This window comes from Somniosus microcephalus, chromosome 2 (assembly GCF_052327205.1).
Source record: "Somniosus microcephalus isolate GS21.2 chromosome 2, FLI_Smic_1.0, whole genome shotgun sequence".
Classification (NCBI taxonomy): Eukaryota; Metazoa; Chordata; class Chondrichthyes; order Squaliformes; family Somniosidae; genus Somniosus; species Somniosus microcephalus.
Window position 1 is genome coordinate 127,410,674 of NC_140988.1, and position 24,388 is coordinate 127,435,061.

At 46.4% G+C, this 24,388-nt stretch overlaps 1 protein-coding gene across 1 annotated transcript; it reads right to left on the reverse strand.

Annotated features, from left to right (window-relative positions):
- Positions 1-18,849: 18,849 nt before the first annotated feature.
- On the reverse strand, positions 18,850-23,895 carry LOC147122942 (TRAF-interacting protein with FHA domain-containing protein A-like). The gene is made up of 2 exons (XM_085962223.1): positions 23,737-23,895; positions 18,850-20,092 (listed from the first exon to the last, which is right to left on the reverse strand). Exon 2 carries the CDS (start codon positions 20,070-20,072, stop codon positions 19,509-19,511), a length of 564 nt encoding a protein of 187 aa, XP_085818349.1. The 5' UTR covers positions 20,073-20,092; positions 23,737-23,895; the 3' UTR covers positions 18,850-19,508.
- Between the last annotated feature and the right edge of the window lie 493 nt (positions 23,896-24,388).

Below are 24,388 nucleotides of genomic sequence, written 5' to 3' on the forward strand. Positions count from 1 at the left end.
GCTGGGGGCGGGTCAGGAGGCTGGGGGCGGCATGCGGCCAGCAACAAAAATGGCCGCCTGGCACCTCGCCTTTAAATAGCGCCGCCCCGGCGGTAAGTCAGGAGGCGCTACCGAAGATCGCGGCTGGGGCGCGAGCGGGTTGCTGCGCACGGCGATGACATCATCGCCGACGGCGCAGCACCACGGGGCGCTAATGGTTACCGCCGCCGCAAACCTCTCGCTGAATTTCGCGGGAGGCGTTGCCGGTGCCGCGCCTGGGTGCTAGTTGCTTTGTGCCCCGTTTGCGCCCTCTTAGAGCGCTAACGGGAGGCACAAAGCAACCGAATTTTTCCCCCTCAGTCCCTCCACTACCGGCGCAATGTGGCTGCAGTGTGTACCATCTACAAGACGCACTGCAGCAACTCACCAAGGCTTCTTCGACAGCCCCTCCCAAACCCGCGACCTCTTCCACCTAGAAGGACAAGGGCAGCAGGCGCATGGAAACACCACCACCTTCAAGTCCCTCTCCAAGTCACACACCATCCTGACTTGGAAATATATCGCCGTTCCTTCATCATCGCTGGGTCAAAATTCTGGAACTCCCTACCTAACAGCATTGTGCCAGTACCTTCACCACACGGACTGTAACGGTTCAAGAGGCTCACCACCACCTTCTCAAAGGCAATTAGGGATGGGCAATAAATTCTAGCCTGAATAAAAAAATAAGGAATAAAACATGTGATTAGAAGAGCAAATCCAGTTTAAACGGTATGACATGGTGGGCATCACTGAGACCTGGCTACAAACTGGGCATGGCTGGGAGATAGATATTCCAGGTTATAAGGACTTTAGAAAAAAGAGGGAAATTGGAAAAAAAGGAGGATTGGAATATTGATGAAGGACAATATTACAGCTTTAGAAAGTGGATATCAGTAAGCGTGAGCAGGCAGTAGAAACTCTATGGGTAAAATTGAGGAATAGCAAAAGATGTAAGACTTTGGTGGGAGTTGTCTGCAGACCTGATAGCAGGGATAAAATAGCAGGATGCATAAATACAAGGATCAGAGAAGCTTGTTGCAAAAGCAAAGTGGTTATAATGGGAGACTTCAATCTTCACATAAACTCGAGTCCCAAAGGTGGCAAATTTCTTGAGTGTATTCTTGACAGTTTTCTGGAACGATATGTTCTTGAACCAACAGGAGAACAGGCCATACTAGATTTAGTGATGAGTAACGAGCCAGAATTAGTCAACAATCTAATGGTAAGGGAACATCTAGCTAACAGTGACCATAACATGATTGAATTCGATATTAGGTTTCAATTTAGGAAAGGCTGACTTTGATGGGATGAGGCATAAATTGACCACAGTAGACTGGGCAGAACTGTTAACGGGTAAAACTACAGATGAACAGTGGGAAATGTTCAAAGTATTTGGTTCAATACAAGACGTATACATACCCCTAAAGCTTTACTTTTGTATTAAATAACCCTGGCCAACAAAAGAAGTGAGTGAAAGTACAATACCAAAGGAAAGGGCTTATACAAATTCAAAGAACATTGGAGATATCACAGACTGGGAGAGATATAAAAAAGGGATACAAAAAAAGTAGTTAGAGCTACAAAAAGGGAATACGAGAAAAAGCTTGCGAGGGATATTGAGGACAACACTAAAGGTTTTTACAAATACACAGAATTACATTGAATTTACAGCACAGAAACAGGCCATTCAACCCAACTGGTCTATGCTGGTGTTTATCCTCCACATGAGCCTCCTCCCACCCTACTTTAACTCAATCAGCATATCCTTCTATTCCTTTCTCCCTTGTGTACTTATCAAGCTTCCCCTTAAATGCATCTATGCTATTTGCTGCAACTGCTTCATGTGGTAGTGAGTTCCACATTCTAACCACTCTCTGAGTAAAGAAGTTTCTCCTGAGTTCCTTATTGGATTTATTAGTGACTATCTTATATTCATGACCTCTAGTTTTGGACTCCCACACAAGTGGAAACATCCTCTCTATGTGTAGCCTATCAAAACCATTCATAATTTTAAAGATCTCTATTAAGTCATCCATCAGCCTTCTCTTTTCTAGAGAAAAAAGCCCAACCAGTTCAATATTTCTTAATAGTTATAACCTCTAAGTTCTTGTATCATCCTTGTAAATCTTTTTTGAACTTTCTCCAGTGCTTCTATATCCCTTTTATAATATGGAGACGAGAACTGTGGTCTAACCAAGGTTCTATACAAGTTTAACATAATGGCCTCGATTTTCCTTGGGCCGTGAGGCGGGCTTTTAGGCATGCGGGGGGTTAAAATCGCAAAACCTAGGGGTCGTGACCCCCCCGCCTGGTTCCCGCCTCCACGCCATTTTAGCTTAGGTGTGTCTGACCCGAATCAATCCCACCTGCAACAGGCGGGACTGGTCTTTAGGGCCCTTAAGCAGCACTGATTGGCCTTTATAATCCCATTTTAACAGGCGCGTGCCTGTTTAACCCTTTTCCCACGCAAAACACGCCTGGTGGGGATCACGCTTGTGAAACCTGGCGTGAACACTATTGGCTTGCTGACTATCAGCTGCAGGTCCAACATTAAAGAGGATATTTGATCAGTCATCATTTGCAGGTGGCAGGACTTTGTTGTCTCAGGCCTGGGAGAACTTTTAGAAGGCATAACCACAGCTGTGGAAGTTTGGAGCCTCACACACTTCTCCAGTGTGACCTCCTGCAAGACCCCTCTCACCACCCTCACTCAGCACTTCCTCAACTGAGGCACCTACCAGAAGCATGGGAGGCCTTTTTTTCCTTCCCTTCTTGGCATTAGAGGACCTCTAGCCCCATTCGCGAAATGACACACGCCACAACTGCAGAAGTTGCCATCAGAAATGTTATTTACAATAACCAACTGATGGCATTTTAAAAATAAACACAACATTTCACCCAAGTGACTACCCTTGTGACTATTAGTGCTTTATTTTCCTCTTGCGCGTGCTCCTACGTAGTGGTTCCCCTGTGGCTTCAGCAGATGTGGAGGCCCCTTGCTCATTTTCCTGCTGCTCCTGTCTCGACACCTTTGGCGGGCGTCCTTTGGGATGGCGAGCCTGTGAGGACTTGCCAGCAGTCTGCTGCTCCTGCGGCTGTGCAGGGGTTGAGACGTCTATCTCAGTTGGGTGTGGACTCCGGCGGGGCTCTGACCGAGGGCTCTGCAGTGGCATGGAAGTGTGAGCGCTTGGCGAGGAGCCCCCACTTCCTTGAGGTCTGCCACCAACCTCCCTCTCATGGGTCAGGTCCCCCTCAATGCCTGCAAGTGGCTTGAGAGCAGCTTGCTGCACATCAGGGGGGCCATGGGGACCCGTTTCTACAATGGCAGTCCTACTCAGAGGGCCTGCCATGAAGGTCTGATTTCTCTGTTCAATAGCTGACCATTGCTCCTCCAGAGATGTCAGTCTATTCTGAACACTCACCATATTTTCAACACTCTGGCTACTTAGCTCCTCCATGGCTATAGCCATCCTCTCCTCTACTGTAGCCATCCTTTCCACAGAGGTTGCCATCCTTTCCGTGGTGATGCGTTCATGCGCCAATGACTCCACAAAGGCTCTGCTCATGCTCGCTATAGACTCCTCCGTTCGCGCCACACTCGCAGCGACCCTAGAGACAAAACCTGCCAGAGACTCCTGCATCTGTGCCTGGAGTTCCATCACCTCTGATCTTACGGATGGACCCAGAGGCAGAGGGTCGACATGCAGCTGAGCCGAACTGGCAGAGTCCTGCGCCCTCCGACGAGGACTCTCCACTGCTGTCCCTGTCTCCACAATCTGCTGATGCTCACTTGTGAGCTGTGATACACCAGGTGACAACTCTATGTCCCGAAGGTCCCACCGAGGTGTGAGTGTCTGTGCTGGTGCTGGGTGCGCATATTGCTGATGACGCTGCGCCCTCAGAGGTTGCAGATTCCTCTGAGGAGTCTGGCTGCTCAGGCTCTTCCTCCTGCACACTGGGGACGGGGGCTCTCGATGGTCCTGTGGGGGAGTCAAGGAAAAAGTTAGAGAGGTGATGCCAAGGTTACATGCACATTGCATTCTGCAGATGATCATAAGTCCATATGATGTAGCTTCAGAATCATTATCAGCGACTCATGCAATGCCAATGAGAGAGTTGGAAAACTATTCTGTCACCAGCTTGCGGGGATGCTCCTGCCTGTCCTTCCCCAATGTCCACATCTTGGTCAGCCCCGGCAATCTCCAGGATGCCTTCCTCCCAGGGGGTGAGCTGGGCTAATGAGGGCAGCCCTCCTCCTGTCCTGGCTCGCTCTCTCCTGTTGTGAGCTCTCGTTTCCTGCAATGAGGGAGACAAGTGGAGGCTGAGTGAGAATGAAAGAGTGAGTGCAGAGATTGCATAGCATAGATACTTAGAAGGAGACAAAGATGGAGTGAGGTTGCAAGACCAAGAGCCCTCCCTGTGTGTTGTCAGTTGTGTTCAAAGCATCAGAGTAAGAGGGAATGTGAGGGCTGCATGGTGGCATAGTTCTGTGAATGTGAGCATAGAGAGAGAGGGAATGGGTAAGGGTGCATGGATGTGAGTGTCTAGTGGGATGTGCAGGAAGAGATTGCTAAAGCTGAGTGCTGGTGAGGAAAGGCAATGGGGATCAGATTGAGGGTGATGGAAACATCATACAGTACTTAATTTTCCAGTGCGAAGAAGGTCATGGAATCTTTTCCTGCACTGCAACCACGTTCTTCGTGTTAGCCCCAAGGAGTTGACTTGACCTGCTACCTCTAGCCACACAGCCTTGGTCTGGCTGGGAGGCCTCTTCCTCCCTGAAGAAGGGAAGAGGACCTCCCTGTGGGCCCTAGCACCATCCAATAATGCCTGTAGTGAAGCCTCATCAAATTTGGGTGCAGATCTGGCCCTCCCACTGGCCGTTCCTCCTGCAGGCTCCTGTGCCATCTTAATGTGGAAGATTGGAAGCCTGCAGAGGAAGCAAGGCTTGCTGGGAACCTTAAAAGCAGCAGCAATGATGATGTCATATTCTGTGACTTTCTGATTGGAAATACTCAATTGCCAAGGCTTCCCACACACTGGAAATCAATTGGCCAATTGTGTTAAATTTGCATCAATCTCACAGACCCATTTACAATCATGTCGGAATCACTAAATTCGGGGAAACCGCCAATTCCCCGCACCTGAACGAAAATCGACCCCAATGTCTTTGCTTTTCAATTCTATTCCTCTAAAAATGAACCCCAGTGCTTTGTTTGCATTTTTATGGCCTTGTGTTGCTACTTTTAATGATTTATGAATCTGTACCCCTTGATCCCGTTGCTCCTCTACCCCATTTAGACTCTTATTACCCAAGCAGTATGCGGCCTCCTTATTCCTCCGACCAAAATGTAACACCTCATACTTTTCTATATTAAAATTAATTTACCAATTACATGCCCATTCTGCAAGTTTATTAATGTCTTGTATTTTGTCACAGTCTTCCTCAGTATTAACTATATCCCCCAATTTGATGTCTTCCGCAATTTTTAAAAATTGTACTTCCAATTCCTAAGTCTAAATTGTTTGTAAATGGTGAAGAGGTGGTCCCAGCATTGATCCCTGTGGAACACCACTTTCCACCAGTCTGAGTACATACATTTAACCCTTACACTATGTTTTCTGTTTTATAACCAGCTCGCTATCCATTCTGCTACTTATTCCCTGATTCCACATGCTCTGACGTTAGTCATGAATCTACTATGCGGCACCTTATCAAAGACCTTTTGAAAATCCAAGTATATTACATCTACTGCATTACTCTTATCTAAACTTTCTGTTACTTCTTCAAAGAATTCAACCAGGTTGGTCAAGCATGACCTTCCCTTTTGAAATCCATGCTGACTATTCTTTATTATATTTTCAGTTTCTTGGTGTTTTTCTCGTATACTAAGAGAAAGAGGGTGGCTAAGAGTAATGTGGGCCCCTTAAAGACGGACACAGGTGATATTGTAATTGAAAATTAGGAAATGGCAGACTTGCTAAATACTTACTGTAATGTATATACCTTTAAGGGGGGAACTATGTTTTACAGCTCATGTATACTGCAGTACCGGCAGTGACCACACCTGTATATAGCACTGAGTAGTAATCTGTACAGATCAGTTCCAGTGTGAGCCACGTTGAGTAAACACCTGTTGTACCGTTCTCCGCAGTCTGTGTCTTATTATACACGGACGCAACATTGGCAACGGGGCAGGTTCGAACCTACCTGCAACTCTGCATCACCTCCCGGGGATTCGTTCCTGGAGATCAGTGGATTGGAGGTCAAGGCCAGAGACTCGGGCGTCGACCACGGGCAACCGCCCAGTCATCCAGCAGAGACTCGAGAATTGCGGGGGAGGATGTCAAGAGCCAGGCTTGGCTTTCCAGTCGAGGTGGTCCAGCGAAACGGCTGGCAACAGGTAGTGCGCAGACCCTTCCCGGACAGCGGCGGGCTAGAGCCCGACCGAGCGGCACAGCAAAGGGCCGAGCAGCGTCGATGGGAGAGAGAGAGAGAGGGCAGAGTGCACAGGGCGCAGCCGGTGTTCAGGGGCCGAGCAACGTCGGAGAAAGGGAGAGAGAGATGCGCAGAAACCCGCGAGGCACCGCCATTGCCACGAGGACCGCCGAGAGCGGCGTTGGCAGCAGCGCAGGAGAAGTGCGCGAAACCTACAGGGCGCCGCCATTTCCACGAGAACCGCCGGGAGCGGCGTTGGCAGCAGCGGGGGAGGAAGGAAAGCGCGGGAGACGCCATTTTAAGCCATTGGGAGATGCCATTTTAAACCACACCCAAAATGCCGAAGAGTGGCAGTATCACCACATTTGACAATGAAGTCGAAGATTGGACTACATATGTCGAACGAATAGAGGTGTACTGCAAGGCAAATGAGGTGTCAGATGACAAGAAAGCGTCGGTATTATTAAATTTAATGGGTGCAAAGACGTATAGTTTATTACAAAATCTAGTAACCCCAACGAAGCCAATGGAAAAGAGTTTTGAAGACATAGTAACGATACTAAAGGAACATTTAAACCCCACACCGCTGCTGATAGCAGAAAGATTCAAGTTTCACAAACGGAACCAGCATAAGGATGAAAGCAATGCTGATTATTTAACAAAACTGCGCAAACTATCGAAACACTGCCAGTTTGGAGCGGGACTGGCAGATACCTTAAGGGACAAGTTTGTGTGTGGGCTTCAAAGTGAAGGAACCCAGAAACGGCTTTTATCTGAAAAGGACCTTACGCTGGAAAAGGCTTTCAGCATTGTGGTATCATATGAAGCAGCAGCACGGGGTGCTGCAGAGATACAACAGAGACCGCAAGAATATGGCACAAACGAAATGTCATATGGAACAGAGAAGTGCTATCGCTGCGGCAGAACAACACACGACCAGAATGATTGCTGGTTCAAAGACAAAGTGTGCAGACAGTGTGGAAAAGTAGGACACATAGCACGAGTCTGCAGGTCGGGAAAGAAAACCAGCAATAAGAAACCTACCAAAGGAAAGTACAACAAGGTACATAAGATGACGGAGAATAGTTCAGACGAACAAAAGAGTGATAACGACTCCGAAAGCAGGGAACTGAGTTGTCTGAAACTACATAATGTGATCACAACGGAGGATCACCGTACCATTTGGGTCACTCTCAAGTTAGCAGGAGTCCAGGTAAAGATGGAATTGGACACAGGATCAGCCCTAACAGTCATAAACCGATGGGACTACGAGCGGCTATTCTCACACATACCCTTGAGAGACACAAAAATTATTTTGAAGACGTACACGGGGCAAAAAGTCTACCCCAAAGGGAAAATAAGGGTGACCGTTATATATAACGGTAAGGAAACACCAAAACTAGACCTGTATGTATTGCAAGATGGAGGACCACCATTACTGGGACATGAATGGATCCGGAAAATACAACTGGATTGGCATTCCATACAGGCACTGACTGTGGCTGACAAAAAGGATGACGACGTCACACCTGGGCGACTGTCAAAGATCCTAACTGACGCGAAAGAAGTGCTCCAGCAAGGACTCGGAACACTAAAAGGCATGACAGCGACGATTAAAATTGAAGAAAATGCAAGCCCAAAATTTTTTAAGGCCAGACCAGTACCTTATGCAATCCGCCCAGCCGTCGAAGCAGAGCTGGAGAGTCTGGAATGTTCAGGTGTACTGTCCAAGGTAGACTGGAGCGAGTGGGCTACACCCATCATCCCTGTGATGAAAAAGTCATTGAGCAGCACGCCTGGGGAACCAAGGAAGGTTCGCATCTGTGGGGACTTTAAGGTAACAGTGAACCCGGTCCTTCACACCGTACAATATCCACTTCCGTGGATTGAAGATATTTTCGCCTCGCTATCTGCAGGGAAACGCTTCACTAAGGTTGATCTGGCCCAGGCGTATCTGCAAATGGAGGTAGAAGAAGCATCAAAAAAATACCTCACAATCAACACCCATAAAGGTCTCTACCAATACAACCGGCTGGTATTCGGGGTAGCATCAGCTCCAGCTATTTGGCAGAAGGCAATGGAACAAGTCCTGCAAGGGATCCCAGGGACCCAGTGTTATTTGGACGACATCCTGGTCACGGGCGAAAATGACAGTGATCACCTTGCCAACCTGGAGCAGGTGCTCACTAGATTGCAGGAATATGGGCTCCGAGCTAACCGCCCCAAATGTGAGTTTTTTTGAAAACAGATCTCGTATTGTGGCCACGTTATCGATAGGGGTTACATAAGTCCCCAGAGAAGATTGAGGCAGTAGTCAAGGCTCCAGCACCGGAAGATGTGTCACAACTGAGGTCGTTCCTCGGGCTGGTAAACTACTACCATAAGTTCTTAATACTACACCCACTGAACACCCTACTGCAAACTGGGGTGCCATGGAAGTGGAGTGACGAATGTAAACGAGCTTTCCAGAAGAGCAAAACACGAATCACATTGAAAAAAGTATTGGCCCATTACAACCCGGCATTACCAATTCGGTTGGCATGTGATGCGTCACCCTACGGCATTGGAGCGGTGCTGTCGCACAAATTCTCGGACGACTCAGAGAGGCCAATAGTCTTTGCGTCACGATCACTAACCTCAGCCGAGCGTAACTACGCCTAGATTGACAGGGAGGCCCTCAGCCTAGTGTGGGGAGTGAAAAAGTTCAATCACTATCTGCACGGGCAGAAATTCACCTTGCTGACTGATCACCAGCCTCTTGTCTCCATTTTTAATCCGAAGAAGGGTGTTCCGGTGATGACTGCGCAACGACTACAAAGATGGTCACTTTTTCTAGGGGCGCACCACTATGAGATTGAATATAAGGGCACAAAACAGCATGGAAATGCTGATGGGCTATCACGCCTGCCACTGCCTACTGTGGAGCAAGCACCAGCAGTGGATCCTGTCGAAATATTCCATTTGACTATAGTTGAATACCTACCGGTAACTAATGCTTGTATCGAAAAGGAAATCCGAAATGACCCGACACTGTCTCGGGTATATGATTTGAAGGTGAAGGGATGGCCAGCACATGGCGACTCACTGTTGCCAGCATTCTCGACAAGGAGAGAACAGCTGTCAGTGTGCCGGGGGACCTTGATGTGTGGATCCCGAGTGGTAATTCCACCCAAGTTAAGGGATAGAGTGCTCAATGAGCTTCATGAGGGTCATCTGGGAGGGGTAAAAATGAAAAGCCTAGCCAGGGCTTATGTGTGGTGGCCGGGAATCGATAAACAAATCGAGGACCTGACCAAGAGCTGCTCAGGATGCCAGAAAGTCCAAAATGCTCCACCACAGGCCCCTCTACACCCATGGGAGTGGCCCTCATCTCCATGGCAATGGGTGCCTATTGATTTTGCTGGTCCATTCATGGACTCAATGTTTTTAATAGCCGTGGATGCGCACTCGAAATGGCCTGAGGTCATCAAAATGTCCTCCACCACCATGGAGAAAACTATTGCAGTCCTACGGACCATTTTTGCCAGGAATGGCTTGCCAGAACAGATTTGCTCCGACAACGGACCACAGTTTGTGTCCGAAGAGTTCCGGAGGTTCTTGAAAAAGAATGGGGTAAGGCATTACACATCCGCCCCGTATCATCCAGCCACAAATGGATTGGCTGAGAGGTTTGTACAAACCTTTAAGAAGGCAATAAAGGCTATGTACAATGACAACATTCCGCTGCAGCACAAGGTGGACAATTTCCTGTTCGCCTACCGGAATGTGACACATGCAGTCACCAACCAGACCCCAGCCATGATGTTCTTTAACCGAAGGTTAAGATCTCGCCTGGATTTGCTCAGACCAAACGTACGAAGAGATGTTGAGAGTAAGCAATTCCAGCACATCCATGAGAAGCCAACAAGGAGCTTCAATGTAGGGTAACCAGTCTTGGCCCGCGACTACCGAACAGAAAAATGGCAGCCAGGAATGATATGCACACGGCAGGGCCCACTAATGTACACCGTGGACGTTGGGGAGAGCATCGTGAGACGCCATGCTGACCAGGTCCTAGAGTCACAGGAACAAGTCAACCCCATGCCTCGCCCATACGTACCTGGTGATGAACCCGACGTACAGGTCGCATCTACCCCAGAAACAGTAGCATCGGAAGCTGATGAACCAACCGATGACAGGGGGCCAGAATCGCCTCCGCACCAAGAGCAAGACACTCGGGAAAGGCGCTATCCAGAAAGGATCAGGAAGCCTCCCCAAAGACTGAATATATAAATAGACTATTTTCAGCTAATGTTGCATGTTAAAAGTGTTAATTGTAATTAGTTTGATATTTAATTGTTAAATGAGTGTTATGGTACTGTTAATCTAAAAGGGGAGGAATTGTAATGTATATACCTTTAAGGGGGGAACTATGTTTTACAGCTCATGTATACTGCGGTACCGGCAGTGACCACACCTGTATATAGCACTGAGTAGTAATCTGTACAGATCAGTTCCAGTGTGAGCCACGTTGAGTAAACACCTGTTGCACCATTCTCCGCAGTCTGTGTCTTATTATACACGGACGCAACACTTACATTGTATTTACTTCACAGTAGAGGAAGTGGATAAAGTACCAGAGTTATGAGGAAAACTAAAGCTAAATGATGGGGAGAAACTTACTAGATTTAAGGCAAAAAAATGATGAGAAAATAATGAGACGAAAGGTAGATAAATCTCCGGGGCCTGATAGTTTCCACCACAGGGTATTAAACGAAATAGGTGAGATAAATGTAGATACTTTAAGTCGTGATCTTCCAAAATTCTCTTGATTCAGGAATTGTCCCCTTGGATTTGGAAAATTGCCAATATCACTCCATTATTTAAGAAGCGTAGGAGAGATAAACTAGGAAATTATATGCCTATTAGTCTAACGTCTGTTGTGAGGAAGTTATTGAATCTGTTATTAGGGACAGAGTGACTGAGAACTTGGATGTATATGAACTGATCAGCGAGTCAACATGGATTTGTAAAGGGCATGTCATGCCTAAAGAACCTAGTTGAATTTTTTGAGGAGGTAACTAAAGTTGTAGATAAGGGAATGTCTATGGATGTTATTTAAATGAACTTCCATATTTACAAATACATACATAGGAAATATGGAAACAGGCCATTCAGCCTAACCAGTCTGTAGAGGTGTTTACCCTCCGTGCGAACAAATAGTTCTAATCACATTTACCCATCCTGTTCCCATATCCCTTCAAACTCAACCCTGGAAGTGAATGCAATCCTGCTCATCCTGGCCTCACAAAATGTTTTATTGGCCTTTTTGTGAGCAGCCTCCAGCAGTCCCTTTAAGGATTGCTGTTTAGGCTTTTCAAAGCTTGTGCCAAAGGATGGGGTATGCATGGTGCATGCCACACCCATTGGCACTGACAATTCCGGGCAGGGTCCTACAATCGGGGTGGGACCCCAGTTTATAGAGTCAAGTAGACCCCTGCCTGTTTCGGACCAAAACGATGCCTGCCCACTTGCAGGTTTGCCTGAATAGTGCATTGGGCGGTCGAGGAGCTGGCAAATTCTTTTTATTTTAACTGCCTGCCGCCTCAATGTCTATCGTAAAGAAGCAGGCAGCAGTTAAAAATCATCCCAGTGTGTCCAAAATAGTGTTCCCCTGCCTCATTTTTGCAATAATTTGAAGATTGTATTTCAAACAGAACATTTATTGTTGTAAGAGTCTTAACCGCTTTACTGAAGACATTGCAATTTTTAAGGATTTCAGGCCAGTCATAGGAAAAGGGCTGCACCATTGGCTCAAAGGCATCAAATGAATTAAAAATGACTGCCATGATTTACAAAATCGTCCATTGTTAGTTAACTGGAAAATTGACAAGTGTGGCAAAAGTCACGACATTGTCTTTAGGATGTAGTGGATTCTCAGCCCTACATTTGTCACTTTCTGCTTACTGACGCTATTTATTCAACAATTTTAACTTGTCACATGTCCCACTATAGTCATTCATGTACTTTGTTGTACAAAGTTTATAGTAACCTTAGCTTTCCCATAGCCACATGATGCGGGTCCGTCGTACGCTAATGTGACACTCTTAAGGTTGCACTGAAAATCCAACCCCAGTAGAACGGCAGCGCAAAGATGGGGCAGGACCAGGAGTTTAAAATGTTTGTATTCTGTGCCCCTTACTGAAAGGGTCACTACACAGTAGCCACCGACGTCCGCTGACTGGGCTTTGGAAGCCAAAGAGATCCGATGTCGCGTCGGCAGGACCGGGAGAGAGTAACTCCGCACCGTGTCGGGGTGGATAAAGCTTTCCGTGCTCCCGCTGTCAAAAAGGCAGGTAGTGGCGCGGCCGTTTACCTTAATGTCCATCATGGACCTGGACAGTTGATGAGGGAGAGATTGGTCCAGCGTCACGGAGGCCAGCGTATGGTCAAGCGAGTCGATGTGGTTGTCAGATGAGGCGGTGGTTGAGTCCGGGTCCCCCGTGGTTGAAGTTGGAGACGTCCGAGATGGCGGACAAAATGGCGGCGCCCATGGTCCCGATCCCCACGCGGCTGGGGGAGCCCAAGATGGCGGACAAGATGGCTGCCCCCACGGTTCGCACGCGGCGCTGCTGGCGTTAGCGGTTTTACCTTTGCAGGCGCTGACATAGTGTCCTTTCTTCCCGCAGCCGGAGCAGGTAGCGTTTCTCGCCGGGCAGCGTGCTCTGGGGTGTTTTGCCTGGCCACAAAAATAACATTTCTGTGCCTTGGACATCGCAGCAGCAGTTGAAGGTGGCGGTCCCATGACCCAAGGTTGTGGCGTCCACATTGCGGAGCGGTTAGGGGAGAAGGCGTCCATATTCCTGTGGGCCGCGTCGAGCGAGAGCGCGAGGGACACTGCCTTTCTCAGGTCCATTTCTCCCTTTTCCAACAGTCTCTGCCGGGAGTAGTCGGACCTTAGACCCGCAACGAAAGCATCTCGGATCAGTCCCTCCGTGTGTGCTGCGGCTGATGCTTCTTTGCAGTCGCAGTCTCGGCCGAGTATCCGTAGTGCCCGTAGGAAGGCCTCCACCGATTCCCCGGGCTGCTGTCTGCGGGATCTTAAGAGGTGCCGGGCATAGACCGTATTTACCGGGCGTGCGTATTGCCCTTTTAGCAGACCGATAGCCGCCGCGTAGGTCGTCGCGTCCTGGATTATTGTATAAACTTGGTGGCTCACCTTTGAGGCCAGGATTTCCAACTTGTTTTCGTCCAGGGTCACAGTTGAGGCTTGCAGGTAGGCCTCGAAGCAACGCAGCCAATGCGCGAATTTGGTAGCCGAACCCGCCTCTTGGGGGTCTAGGTCCAGGCATGTTGGTCTGAGGGCTCGCAGCAGCTCCTGTTGCTCAGCGTTTGGTGCAGCAGTCTGCTGTTCAGCGTTTGGTGCAGCAGCCTGCTGTTCAGCGTTTGGTGCAGCGGCCTGCTGTTCAGCAAATGTCGACATTTTGTTTTTGCTAATAAAATTGATGCGCTATCAATTACTCATAAAAGACTGAGAGTTAAGAGAGTAACTAAAGGCTTTTATTAGCAAAGAACAGAGCATGCCTCTCGTGGTTGACTGGGTTCCAAGAAGGCAGGGGGCTGCAGGTCAATCACCTTTATACCTGGGCCTGTGTGGGTGGAGCCAGCCGAGACATGTTGAGGCATGCATAGGTACAACAGTGTGTATCAACAACAACAACAACAACAACAGTGGTTTACCACACCACACAGCAGCCAATTATGTATTTTTGTGTAATTTTGTAACTTGATTTGAGTCAGCTTGAATGTCTGATGAAAACCACATCATCTTGGAGTCAAATCTTGCTTTGGTCACTTGACTCTGTTGCACGTTTTCTTTAGCTGATAACTGAAAATAGCAACTAGAAAGTACCGTGGTGGACAAATTATATTATCCACTTACAGCTAAAGAGATTTAGCACTGCAACCAACTGCATTAAGGAAATTATTCCTGTGTGCATGTAGGTAGATTACAACCCATATAAGGATTGTAAAACATGATGAGGCTAAAGTTGTCTTTGAAATTCCCTCTGGAGAAAGGATGGCTCAAAAGTTCACCTTAATTCTGACAATATAAATTTTAGCTGATACATTAAATGGCAGCATCACCTTAAGCCCAATGGTTTAATAATGTGAAAGAAAATAAAATCAGGAGTAGTGTACATTGAGCTGTAACAAACAATCCATTAGATTTACATCAGTTAAAATAGTTATTCTTTTTAATCAAAGTCACAAATGACATCCTTTGCGACTGTGACAAAGGTAAACTATCCCTCCTCATCCTTTTTTTATTATTTGTTTATGGGATGTGGGCGATACTGGCAAGGCCAGCATTTATTGCCCATCCCTAGTTGCCCTTGAGAGGGTGGTGGTGAGCCGCCTTCTTGAACCGCTGCAGTCCGTGTGGTGAAGGTACTCCCACAGTGCTGTTAGGTAGGGAGTTCCAGGATTTTGACCCAGCGACAATGAAGGATCGGCGATATACTTCTAAGTCAGGATGATGTGTGACTTGGAGGGGAACTTGTAGGTGGTGTTGTTCCCATGCGCCTGCTGCCCTTGTCCTTCTAGGTGGAAGAGGTTGCGGGTTTGGGAGGTGCTGCCGAAGTAGCCTTGGCGAGTTGCTGCAGTGCATCTTGTAGTTGGTGCACACTGCAGCCATGGTATGCCAGAGGTGGAGGGAGTGAATATTTAAGGTGGTGGATGAGCTGCCAATCAAGCGGGCTGCTTTGTCCTGGATGGTGTTGAGCTTCTTGAGTGTTGTTGGAGCTGCACTCATCCAGGCAAGTGGAGAGTATTCCATTACACTCCTTACTTGTGCCTTGTAGATGGTGGAAAGGCTTTGGGGAGTCAGGAGGTGAGACACTCGCTGCAGAATACCTAGCCTCTGACCTGCTCTTGTTACCACTGTGTTTATGTGGCTGGTCCAGTTCAATTTCTGGTCAATGGTGACACCCAGGATGTTGATGGTGGGGGATGCAGCGATGGTAAGGGGTGGTGGTTAGACTCTTGCTTGTTGGAGACAGTCATTGCCTGGCACTTGTGTGGTGCGAATGTTACTTACCACTTATCAGCCCAAGCCTGAACGTCGTCCAGGTCTTGTTGCATGCGGGCATGGACTGCTTCATTATTTGAGGAGCTGTGAATGGCACTGAATACTGTGCAGTCATCAGCGAACATCCCCATTTCTGACCTTATGTTGGAGGGAAGGTCATTGATGAAGCAGCTGAAGATGGTTGGGCCTAGGACACTGCCCTGAGGAACCCCTGCAGTGATGTCCTGGGGTTGTTATAATTGACCTTCAATCACCACAACCATCTTTCTTGAGTTGTCTGCAGCCTTTGACATGGTTGACCGCTCGATCCTCCTCCAACGCCTCTCCACCGTTGTCCAGCTGGGTGGGACTGCACTCGTCTGGTTCCATTCTTATCTAGCCAGAGAATCACCTGCAATGGCTTCTCTTCCTGCTCCGTCATCGTTACCTCTGGTGTCCCCCAAGGATCTATCCTTGGCCCTCTATTTCTCATCTACATGCTGCCCCTTGGCGACATCACAGCGTCAGTTTCAACATGTACGATGACGACACCCAGCTCTACCTCACCACCATTTCTCTCGACCTCGCCACGGTCTCTAAATTGTCAGACTGCTTATCCGACATCCAGTTCTGGATGAGTAGAAATTTTCTCCAATTAAATATTGGGAAAACTGAAACCATTGTTTTCGGTCCCCGCCACAAACTCCGTTCCCTAGTCACTGACTCCATCCCTCTCCCTAACATCTGTCTGAGGCTGAACCACACTGTACGCAACCTTGGTGTCATATTTGACCCTGAAATGAGCTTCTGACCACATACCCGCAGCATAACTAAGACCGCCTATTTCCACCTCCGTAACATCGCCCGTCTCCGCTCTTGCCTCAGCTCATCCGCTTCTGAAACCTTCATCCATGCCTTTTTTACCTCTAGACTTGACTATTCCAACGCACTCCTGGCTGGCCTCCCACGTTGTACCCTATGTAAACTTGAGGTCACCCAAAACTCAGCTGCCCATGTCCTAATTCGTACCAAGTCCCGTTCACCCATCACCCCTGTGCTCGCTGACCTAATTGGCTTCCGGTTAAGCATCGCCTCGATTTCAAAATTCTCATCCTTGTTTTCAAATTCCTCCATGGCCTCGCCCCTCCCTATTTCTGTAATCTCCTCCAGCTCCCTCCGCCCCCCCTCGATAGCTGTGCTCCTCTAATTCTGGCCTCCTGAGCATCCCTGATTATAATCGCTCAACCTTTGGTGGCTGTGCCTTCTGTTGCCTAGGCCCTAAGCTCTGGAATTCCCTCCCTAAACCTCTCTACCTCTCTTTCCTCCTTTAAGACACTCCTTAAAACCTACCTCTTTGACCAAGCTTTGCCCTAATTTCTCCTTATGTGGCTTGGTGTCAAATTTTTTGTCTTATAACACTCCTGTGAAGCACTTTGGGATGTTTTACTACATTAAAGGCACTATATAAATACAAGTTTTTGTTGTTGTTGTTAATATAATCCACCCTGAGCTTTGGAACATTTTTTTCTAACCATTCCTGTTTTCTGACTACAGGAGTCATCATAGTCACGTCTGATCCTATCTTTCCTTGATGTATACATTCTCACACTTTCTAGCACAGGTCACCGGATAGCAAAGAGAAGCAGCAACACATGATGCTTCCTTTCCCCCTTTCTCTAGCTCAGATGCACTGGATTATTTGAACCCTGTGCCAGTGCCCTTGCTGCAGTCAGCGCAGGCCAGGCCATAGAACCAGTTTGTTCCTCTTCTGTATGGGTCAGTACACGCATGATGCATCCACAGAGTCATCGAGAAGCTGCTGAAGATAAGGTTTTCTAAAAATTGACTGCTACATGTGTTTAATTTTTTTAGGATTGGACTGTTAAATGGTTATGTGGCAACATGCTTGTTATAACTTATCTTTTGATGATATGACAATCTTCTTAAAATGTTGACCAAATGCTCCTGTTCTTGTAGGCTGAGAAAGACAAGACTTCCTCCTACTTGTGAGGGCGAGATCACAGTTGCCCTACTTAATGAGTAGGAAGTAGTGAATGCTGTATTTCAGTGACAGTTTTATGGACATTTGCAAACTCACAAAATACATACACACAAGTGGAATATGTGACAAAAAGCAGAATCCAATTGGAAACCTTAATTTGCAAGTATTGTAGAATAGTACTAGTGAATCTTTAGAAGTTCACAAGCAGCTGTGGAGAACTGATGGCCCACATCAACTGGAAGAGAAAACATTATAATGGTGACTAGCAGTGGGATGATCTTCAGGAGTGGGAGAGAGGAGTCGATCTGTTTTTTAAAATATTTTTACTCGTTCCCCATTGCTGGGTCTTCTGTACTATGTGCCATCCACGCAATTCAAGAGTGGTAACTGACCATGCAGGCTGTCAGCATTAAGAGTGGTAACTAACCATGCAGGCTGTCAGCATTAAGAGTGGTAACTGACCATGCAGGTTGTCAGCATTAAGAGTGGTAACTGTACAGGTTGTCAGCATTAAGAGTGGTAACTGACCATGCAGGCTGTCAGCATTAAGAGTGGTAACTGACCATGCAGGCTGTCAGCATTAAGAGTGGTAACTGACCATGCAGGCTGTCAGCATTAAGAGTGGTAACTGACTGTACAGGTTGTCAGCATTAAGAGTGGTAACTGACCATGCAGGCTGTCAGCATTAAGAGTGGTAACTGACCATGCAGGTTGTCAGCATTAAGAGTGGTAACTGACCATGCAGGTTGTCAGCATTAAGAGTGGTAACTGACCATGCAGGTTGTCAGCATTAAGAGTGGTAACTGACCATGCAGGTTGTCAGCATTAAGAGTGGTAACTGACCATGCAGGTTGTCAGCATTAAGAGTGGTAACTGACCATGCAGGCTGTCAGCATTAAGAGTGGTAACTGACCATGCAGGCTGTCAGCATTAAGAGTGGTAACTGACCATGCAGGCTGTCAGCATTAATTTGTATTCCATCACTCCACGGCACAATGCACGGGAATTTTCACCCTTTTGTTGAAAACACACTTTTTAAAAATGGTCATTGAGATGATATTATTTTTGTGCAAATGAAACAAATTAAAAATTACAAACAAAACTATTTCCCAAAGGACCCTATTGTTTGACTGGAATAAATAATTTATAAAGTTAAAAAGGTAAATTGTGGTAGTCTAGATTGCTTTAGCAGAGCATGACAATGGGCAACACTCCACCATAAATTACTACCTACATCAATAGAAGATATTCATAGACCAGAACATTTTTAAAAAAGCTAAGAAGTTATATTCTGAGTGTTATTTTCACAAGTACTGTGTATATAGTAAAACAACAAACAGATGGAGGGTAGGTCATTTTGTTTAGCCTTTTGAAACAGAGGAAGATACACAGCTGGGGAGAGACCAAAGCGGTGGGATATTTTTGGATTGCTCCAACAAAAAGCTGACACAGACGCAATGGGCTGTAAAATGCTATAGTTGTCATTTCTGCATTTCAGATACATGCATCCAGTATAAAGGATTAATAAAATACCATACAATAATGGGATACAGTAATACGGCTAACAAATGTCATTCTTAGCAGTTGTGAATTTGCCTGTAGCATTACAGTTGTGACTGCTTCAACTTAAAATGGTTTCTAAATATTTGACATATTATACATTTGCATAGATTATACATTCCAGAATATTAGATAAAAAGGACAATATAATTATTCCACCAGTAGTAAACACTAATTTCAGCACAGGATAGACAATGTCAAGGGTGACTTGTCACAGAAACGGACACAGCTGACTGAATCAGCCAGGCTAGTTCAGAACCAACAACAATTGAGTTCATTCATTTGGCCCCGTCATCGCTGCTACAATCAAGCAAAGTATTGGTAGCTTTATACTACTGTGCCCATAAATTACAGAGAATATCTGAATAGCACGTAAAGACTGGCTCAAATTCTCTACTCATACCATGTAGTAAATGAAGTAATCTTATGGCACTAATTTATTAAGTTTCATTTTCATCAGTCTCCACTGCAATCTGAAGTTGGTGCTGAGGAACGGGAACCTTTACATTCTTCAAAATGCCACATTCAGGTACAGGGTGTGCTGGAGTCTCCACATTGACCTCTTGACAAAATGGAACTAGAGAAAGTTTGATGAAGATTTCAAAGTGTTCTCTAGCTTCTCCGTCGTCTTTTTCCAGATAGAATTGGTACTCACCGAACCGCAAAATACACTTCCTTGGTAAATCGATCTTATTAAGGTGATCCAGAATTGCATTATTGACAGACAGTTTAGTCTTCAAGCTTGTATTTTTGATTTCAAAACAGAGTTCTGAGCTTTCGTTGTGTCGGAAAGCTTGGATAGCAAACTGAATTCGTGAGGCACGCTTGTCTATTAGAGGAAAATGACATACTTTGGAGTCACGGCCGAACTTTACCAACTCCTCAGCTCGATACTTCTGTTTCTCAATGCAATTTAGGGACTTAAACACTCCTGCCTGTGGGTGGTAGACGTTGATATGGAGACAAGTTACAGTCTCTTCAGTGTCAGCATTTTCAAAAGACATTATGTTGCACGTTTATATTTCTGTAAAAACAACAATCATCATTATTGTTTCCCTCCATTACAACAGTGGCTACACTGCAAAAGTACATCATTAGCTGTGAAATGCTTTGAGAAGTTCTGAGGTTGTGAAAGGCAATATATAAATGCACATTGACATCATAAGTACACTGAACAAACTATTCATCTAAGCAATCTAATATCCTAGACGTTTAAACTCATAATGAACTCTGCACTCTTAATACAGTAAAAGCCCCTTAATGGAACTGCCAGTGGCTAGTAAAACAATTCCTTCATTTTATTGTAGCTACTAAGCAAATGCTAGATTTTTACTACCAGTTTTGTAATTTTCCACAAATTGAAATCATTAATGCACCTCTAAAAGCAGGCTTGCACCAAAAGATGAGGCTGTAAAATTAACTGTTTAAGCCTCTTCAAACTGGAATTACTGCACAGTAACAGTGGAAAGCCAAGCAAACCTACCCATGCAATAATTTTTTATTATTCGTTCATGGAATGTGGGCGTCGCTGGCAAGGCCAGCATTTATTGCCCGTCCCTAAAATATATTATACCAATAAGCCTCAGCTGGAGTATTGTGTCCAATTCTGGGCACTGCACTTTAGGAAGGGTGTCAAAGCCTTAGAGAGGGTGCAGAAGAGATTTACTAGAATGGTACCAGGGATGAGGGACTTCAGTTATGTGGAGAGACGGGAGAAGCTGGGGTTGTTCTCCTTGGAGCAGAGAAGGTTAAGAGATTTGATAGAGGTGTTGAAAATCATTAATGGTTTTGACAGAGTAAATAAGGAGAAACTGTTTCCAGTGGTAAAAGGTTCCAGAAGACACATGTTGTTAGTTCCTACTATGAAAAAAGTACATCTTTCCAGCCACATACACAACTGATTTCTCCCTCAAGGCTGCACAGTCTCAATGCACAAGTTCTCTTGGTCACTTGTGATTATTGTTGCACTTTCTGTGGCTCTGTCACTTACCACAAATTAACATTGCAGTTAGTACTGCAAAGCTACTCTTCATGCTATTGTCAATAAACTGGCCAGTTTTGAACTCGGTTGACTAGAATGTGGGTTTAAAGGGGATCTTCTCCACACAGTCGAGTAGAAAAATACAAATTCATTTTATTTTGTCTCAGAAAGGTCCAGCAATTGTGCTGTAAAGAGTTACTTCATTCCGAGCCATAGGAATGTGGTACTTATGAGTTATTTGACCCCCTTTAGTCGATAACGTCACAGTTCAATGGTTTCCAGTTAAGGATCTTGTATTTATCTTCCTGTTTTTAGACATGTCCCATATTTTAGGTGAGGCCTTGAGATAAAGCTGCAATGTTATCCAGGGCTTAAGAAAATGAATGCGTGTGTGCCTTGTGTGTTAGTTGCTAGCTGGCCTTTTGCACAGTTTCTGTTAATCTTATCTGACAGGTCATCTCATCCTTGTGCTCTTCCTCGCTTACATAGTTAAAAATTTTAATAAATATTGTTGAGTGCATTCCTGGGTTGTGAGAAGCCTGTTCCTGTTGTAATTTTACATATTTTTGGTTCCAATACCTGAACATTTTGTTTTAGTGATGTGGGTGTGTATTCTGTGCCTTTTTCCCCCTGACATTTCTGTTCTCCTTTGATCAGAGAAGGTTAAGAGGAGATTTGAGAGAGGTGTTTAAAATCATGAAGGATTTAGATAGAGTAAATAAAGAGAAACTGTTTCCAATGGCTGAAGGATTGATAACGGGAGGGCACAGATTTAAGGTGATTGGCAAAAGAACTAGAGGCGACATGAGGGGAAACCTTTTTACACTACGAGTGGTTAGGATTTGGAATGCGCTGCCTGATAGGGTGGTGGACACAGATTCAATTGTAGCCTTCAAAAGGGAATTGGATAAACACTTGAAGAAGAAAAATTGCAGGGATAGGGAGAAAGAGCGGGGGAGTGGGACTAACTGGATCGCTCTTTGAAAGAGCGGGGAGTGGGACTAACTGGATCGCTCATTGAAAGAGCGGGGAGTGGGACTAACTGGATCGTTCTTTGAAAGAGCGGGGAGTGGGACTAACTGGATCGCTCTTTGAAAGAGCGGGGAGTGGGACTAACTGGATCGCTCTTTGAAAGAGCGGGGAGTGGGACTAACTGGATCGCTCTTTGAAAGAGCGGGGAGTGGGACTAACTGGATCGCTCGTTGAAAGAGCGGGGAGTGGGACTAACTGGGTGGCTCTTTGAAAGAGCGGGGAGTGGGACTAACTGGATGGCTCTTTGAAAGAGCGGGGAGTGGGACTAACTGGATCGCTCTTTGAAAGAGCGGGGAGTGGGACTAACTGGGTGGCTCTTTGAAAGAGCGGGGAGTGGGACTAACTGGATCGCTCGTTGAAAGAGCGGGGAGTGGGACTAACTGGATCGCTCTTTGAAAGAGCGGGGAGTGGGACTAACTGGATGGCTCTTTGAAAGAGCGGGGAGTGGGACTAACTGGATCGCTCTTTGAAAGAGCGGGGAGTGGGACTAACTGGATGGCTCTTTGAAAGAGCGGGGAGTGGGACTAACTGGACCGCTCGTTGAAAGAGCGGGCCCAGACTCCGAGGGGCCGAATGGCCTCCTTCTGTGCTGTACTATTCTATGATTCTATTCTAATATTTGTTTTCTGTAAATTACAATGCATTTACACTGTAGATTAAATATTTTCTTCTACAAAATGTAATAGAATGTTGATTCCAAATTAGTACAATTTGTATATTTACTGAAATTAGTTGAACTAATGATGGAAGATGTGTATTTTTTCACATGAGAGTTGGCCAGGATCTGATGAATTTTCAGTGTTACTCACAGAAGCTGTGGAATAGATCAAACTGCTACCACGGCCACTAGAAAACTCCAGTTGCTAACCTAACTGAAGCACTCTACTGGCAGAACGTTCTGTACTTTTGCCATACGAGAAAGAACCCGGTCAGCTGCCTAGATATTTTTAACATGGACAAGCCAAATCCGAGATTCGTCTGGGATACCAAGGCTCCCCGGTAACACTGAGGTTGCTATTAGCGACTATAACCCTTACGCATTATTTTAATTACTTAGAAACCGCACAATTGCAAAGTGTGAGAAAGCCTGCCACGGCTCAGTGGGTAAGAGCACTGAGTGTTTGGTGATGAACCACATTCCCGGGTTAGGTTCCCCGGTGGCTGTTGAGCTGTTTGAGCCGGGGCAGCAGTGGAAGCCGTGCATTTGGCCTCAGCACCCCAAGACATGGGGCAGGGGGCGGCACAGTCAGCCAACATTCCTGCGATCGCAATTCTGAAACCATAAATGTAGTTCATGCCTTGGCGAAAAGCTAGGGGAGGAAGAAATTCGTGGCTTGCGTGTTTTTTGTTTGGGGGAGGGGGTTAAAACTTTTCAGTGTCTAGAAAAAAAAAGTTTAAAACTGCAGTGTAAAAGCTTGGAAAAACATCCAAAATCAGGCATGGCCGCGTCTCTGGGACTCCAGGAGTCGGACAATGTAACCGATCATAATATGCACGGAATGTCTCGTCAATCCTGCGACCGGATAAATGCAACAAAAAAGATTACAACAGGCGAACGAGTGCCTTTATCACTGAATCTAATTCAGTGACTGTAGAGATCCCATTTGACAGTGTACCCCAGCACCCTCCGCTATTCCCAGTTAGCCAGCACCAACCTTGCAGAACGTTGTGAGCCTCACAATGCTCAGATCATTCGGACAGAGAGGGACTGCGCTAACCGCTTCTCCACTGATGCCAGCAACTTACCCGCTAAAGACACAACGCAAATAATTGTCACTACAAGCTTGGTAACAACTTATTCGACCGCATTCGGATTAATATAGATCGGGGAGGGGTGGCGCCCTCTCTTTGATTAACATCTGAGTTATCAAATCAGAATAGGCTGCCTGCCTGTGATTAGCTCCTCCCTTTGTTCCTTGTCCCCGCTCTGGGGATTGGCGTCTACCTTCTTAGGCAGTCCCTCGGAACCGAGGATGACTTGCTTCCACACTAAAAATGAGTTCTCAGGTGACTGATGAGTCCAATGCGGGACCTACAGTCTCTGTCACAGGTGGGGCACACGGTGTTTGAAGGGGCGGGTGAGTGGGGTGCTTGGGTTGATGTGTGCTCCTTCGGCTGTTTGCACTTGGCTTCCGCTTGCTCCAGGGGAAGAGACTCGAGGTGTTCGGCGCCTTCCCTGCTCTTTGTGCGGTCTTGGGCCAGGGATTCCCAGGTGTTGGTGGGGATGTTGCACTTTTTCAAGGAGGCTTTGAGGGTGTCCTTGAAGCGTTTTCTCTGCCCACCTGGGGCTCTCTTGCCGTGTCGGAG

Bases quoted from the DNA above. Each gene is read 5' to 3' on its own strand.
- LOC147122942 (XM_085962223.1), bottom strand. From the start codon at position 20,072: ATGTCTTTTGAAAATGCTGACACTGAAGAGACTGTAACTTGTCTCCAT.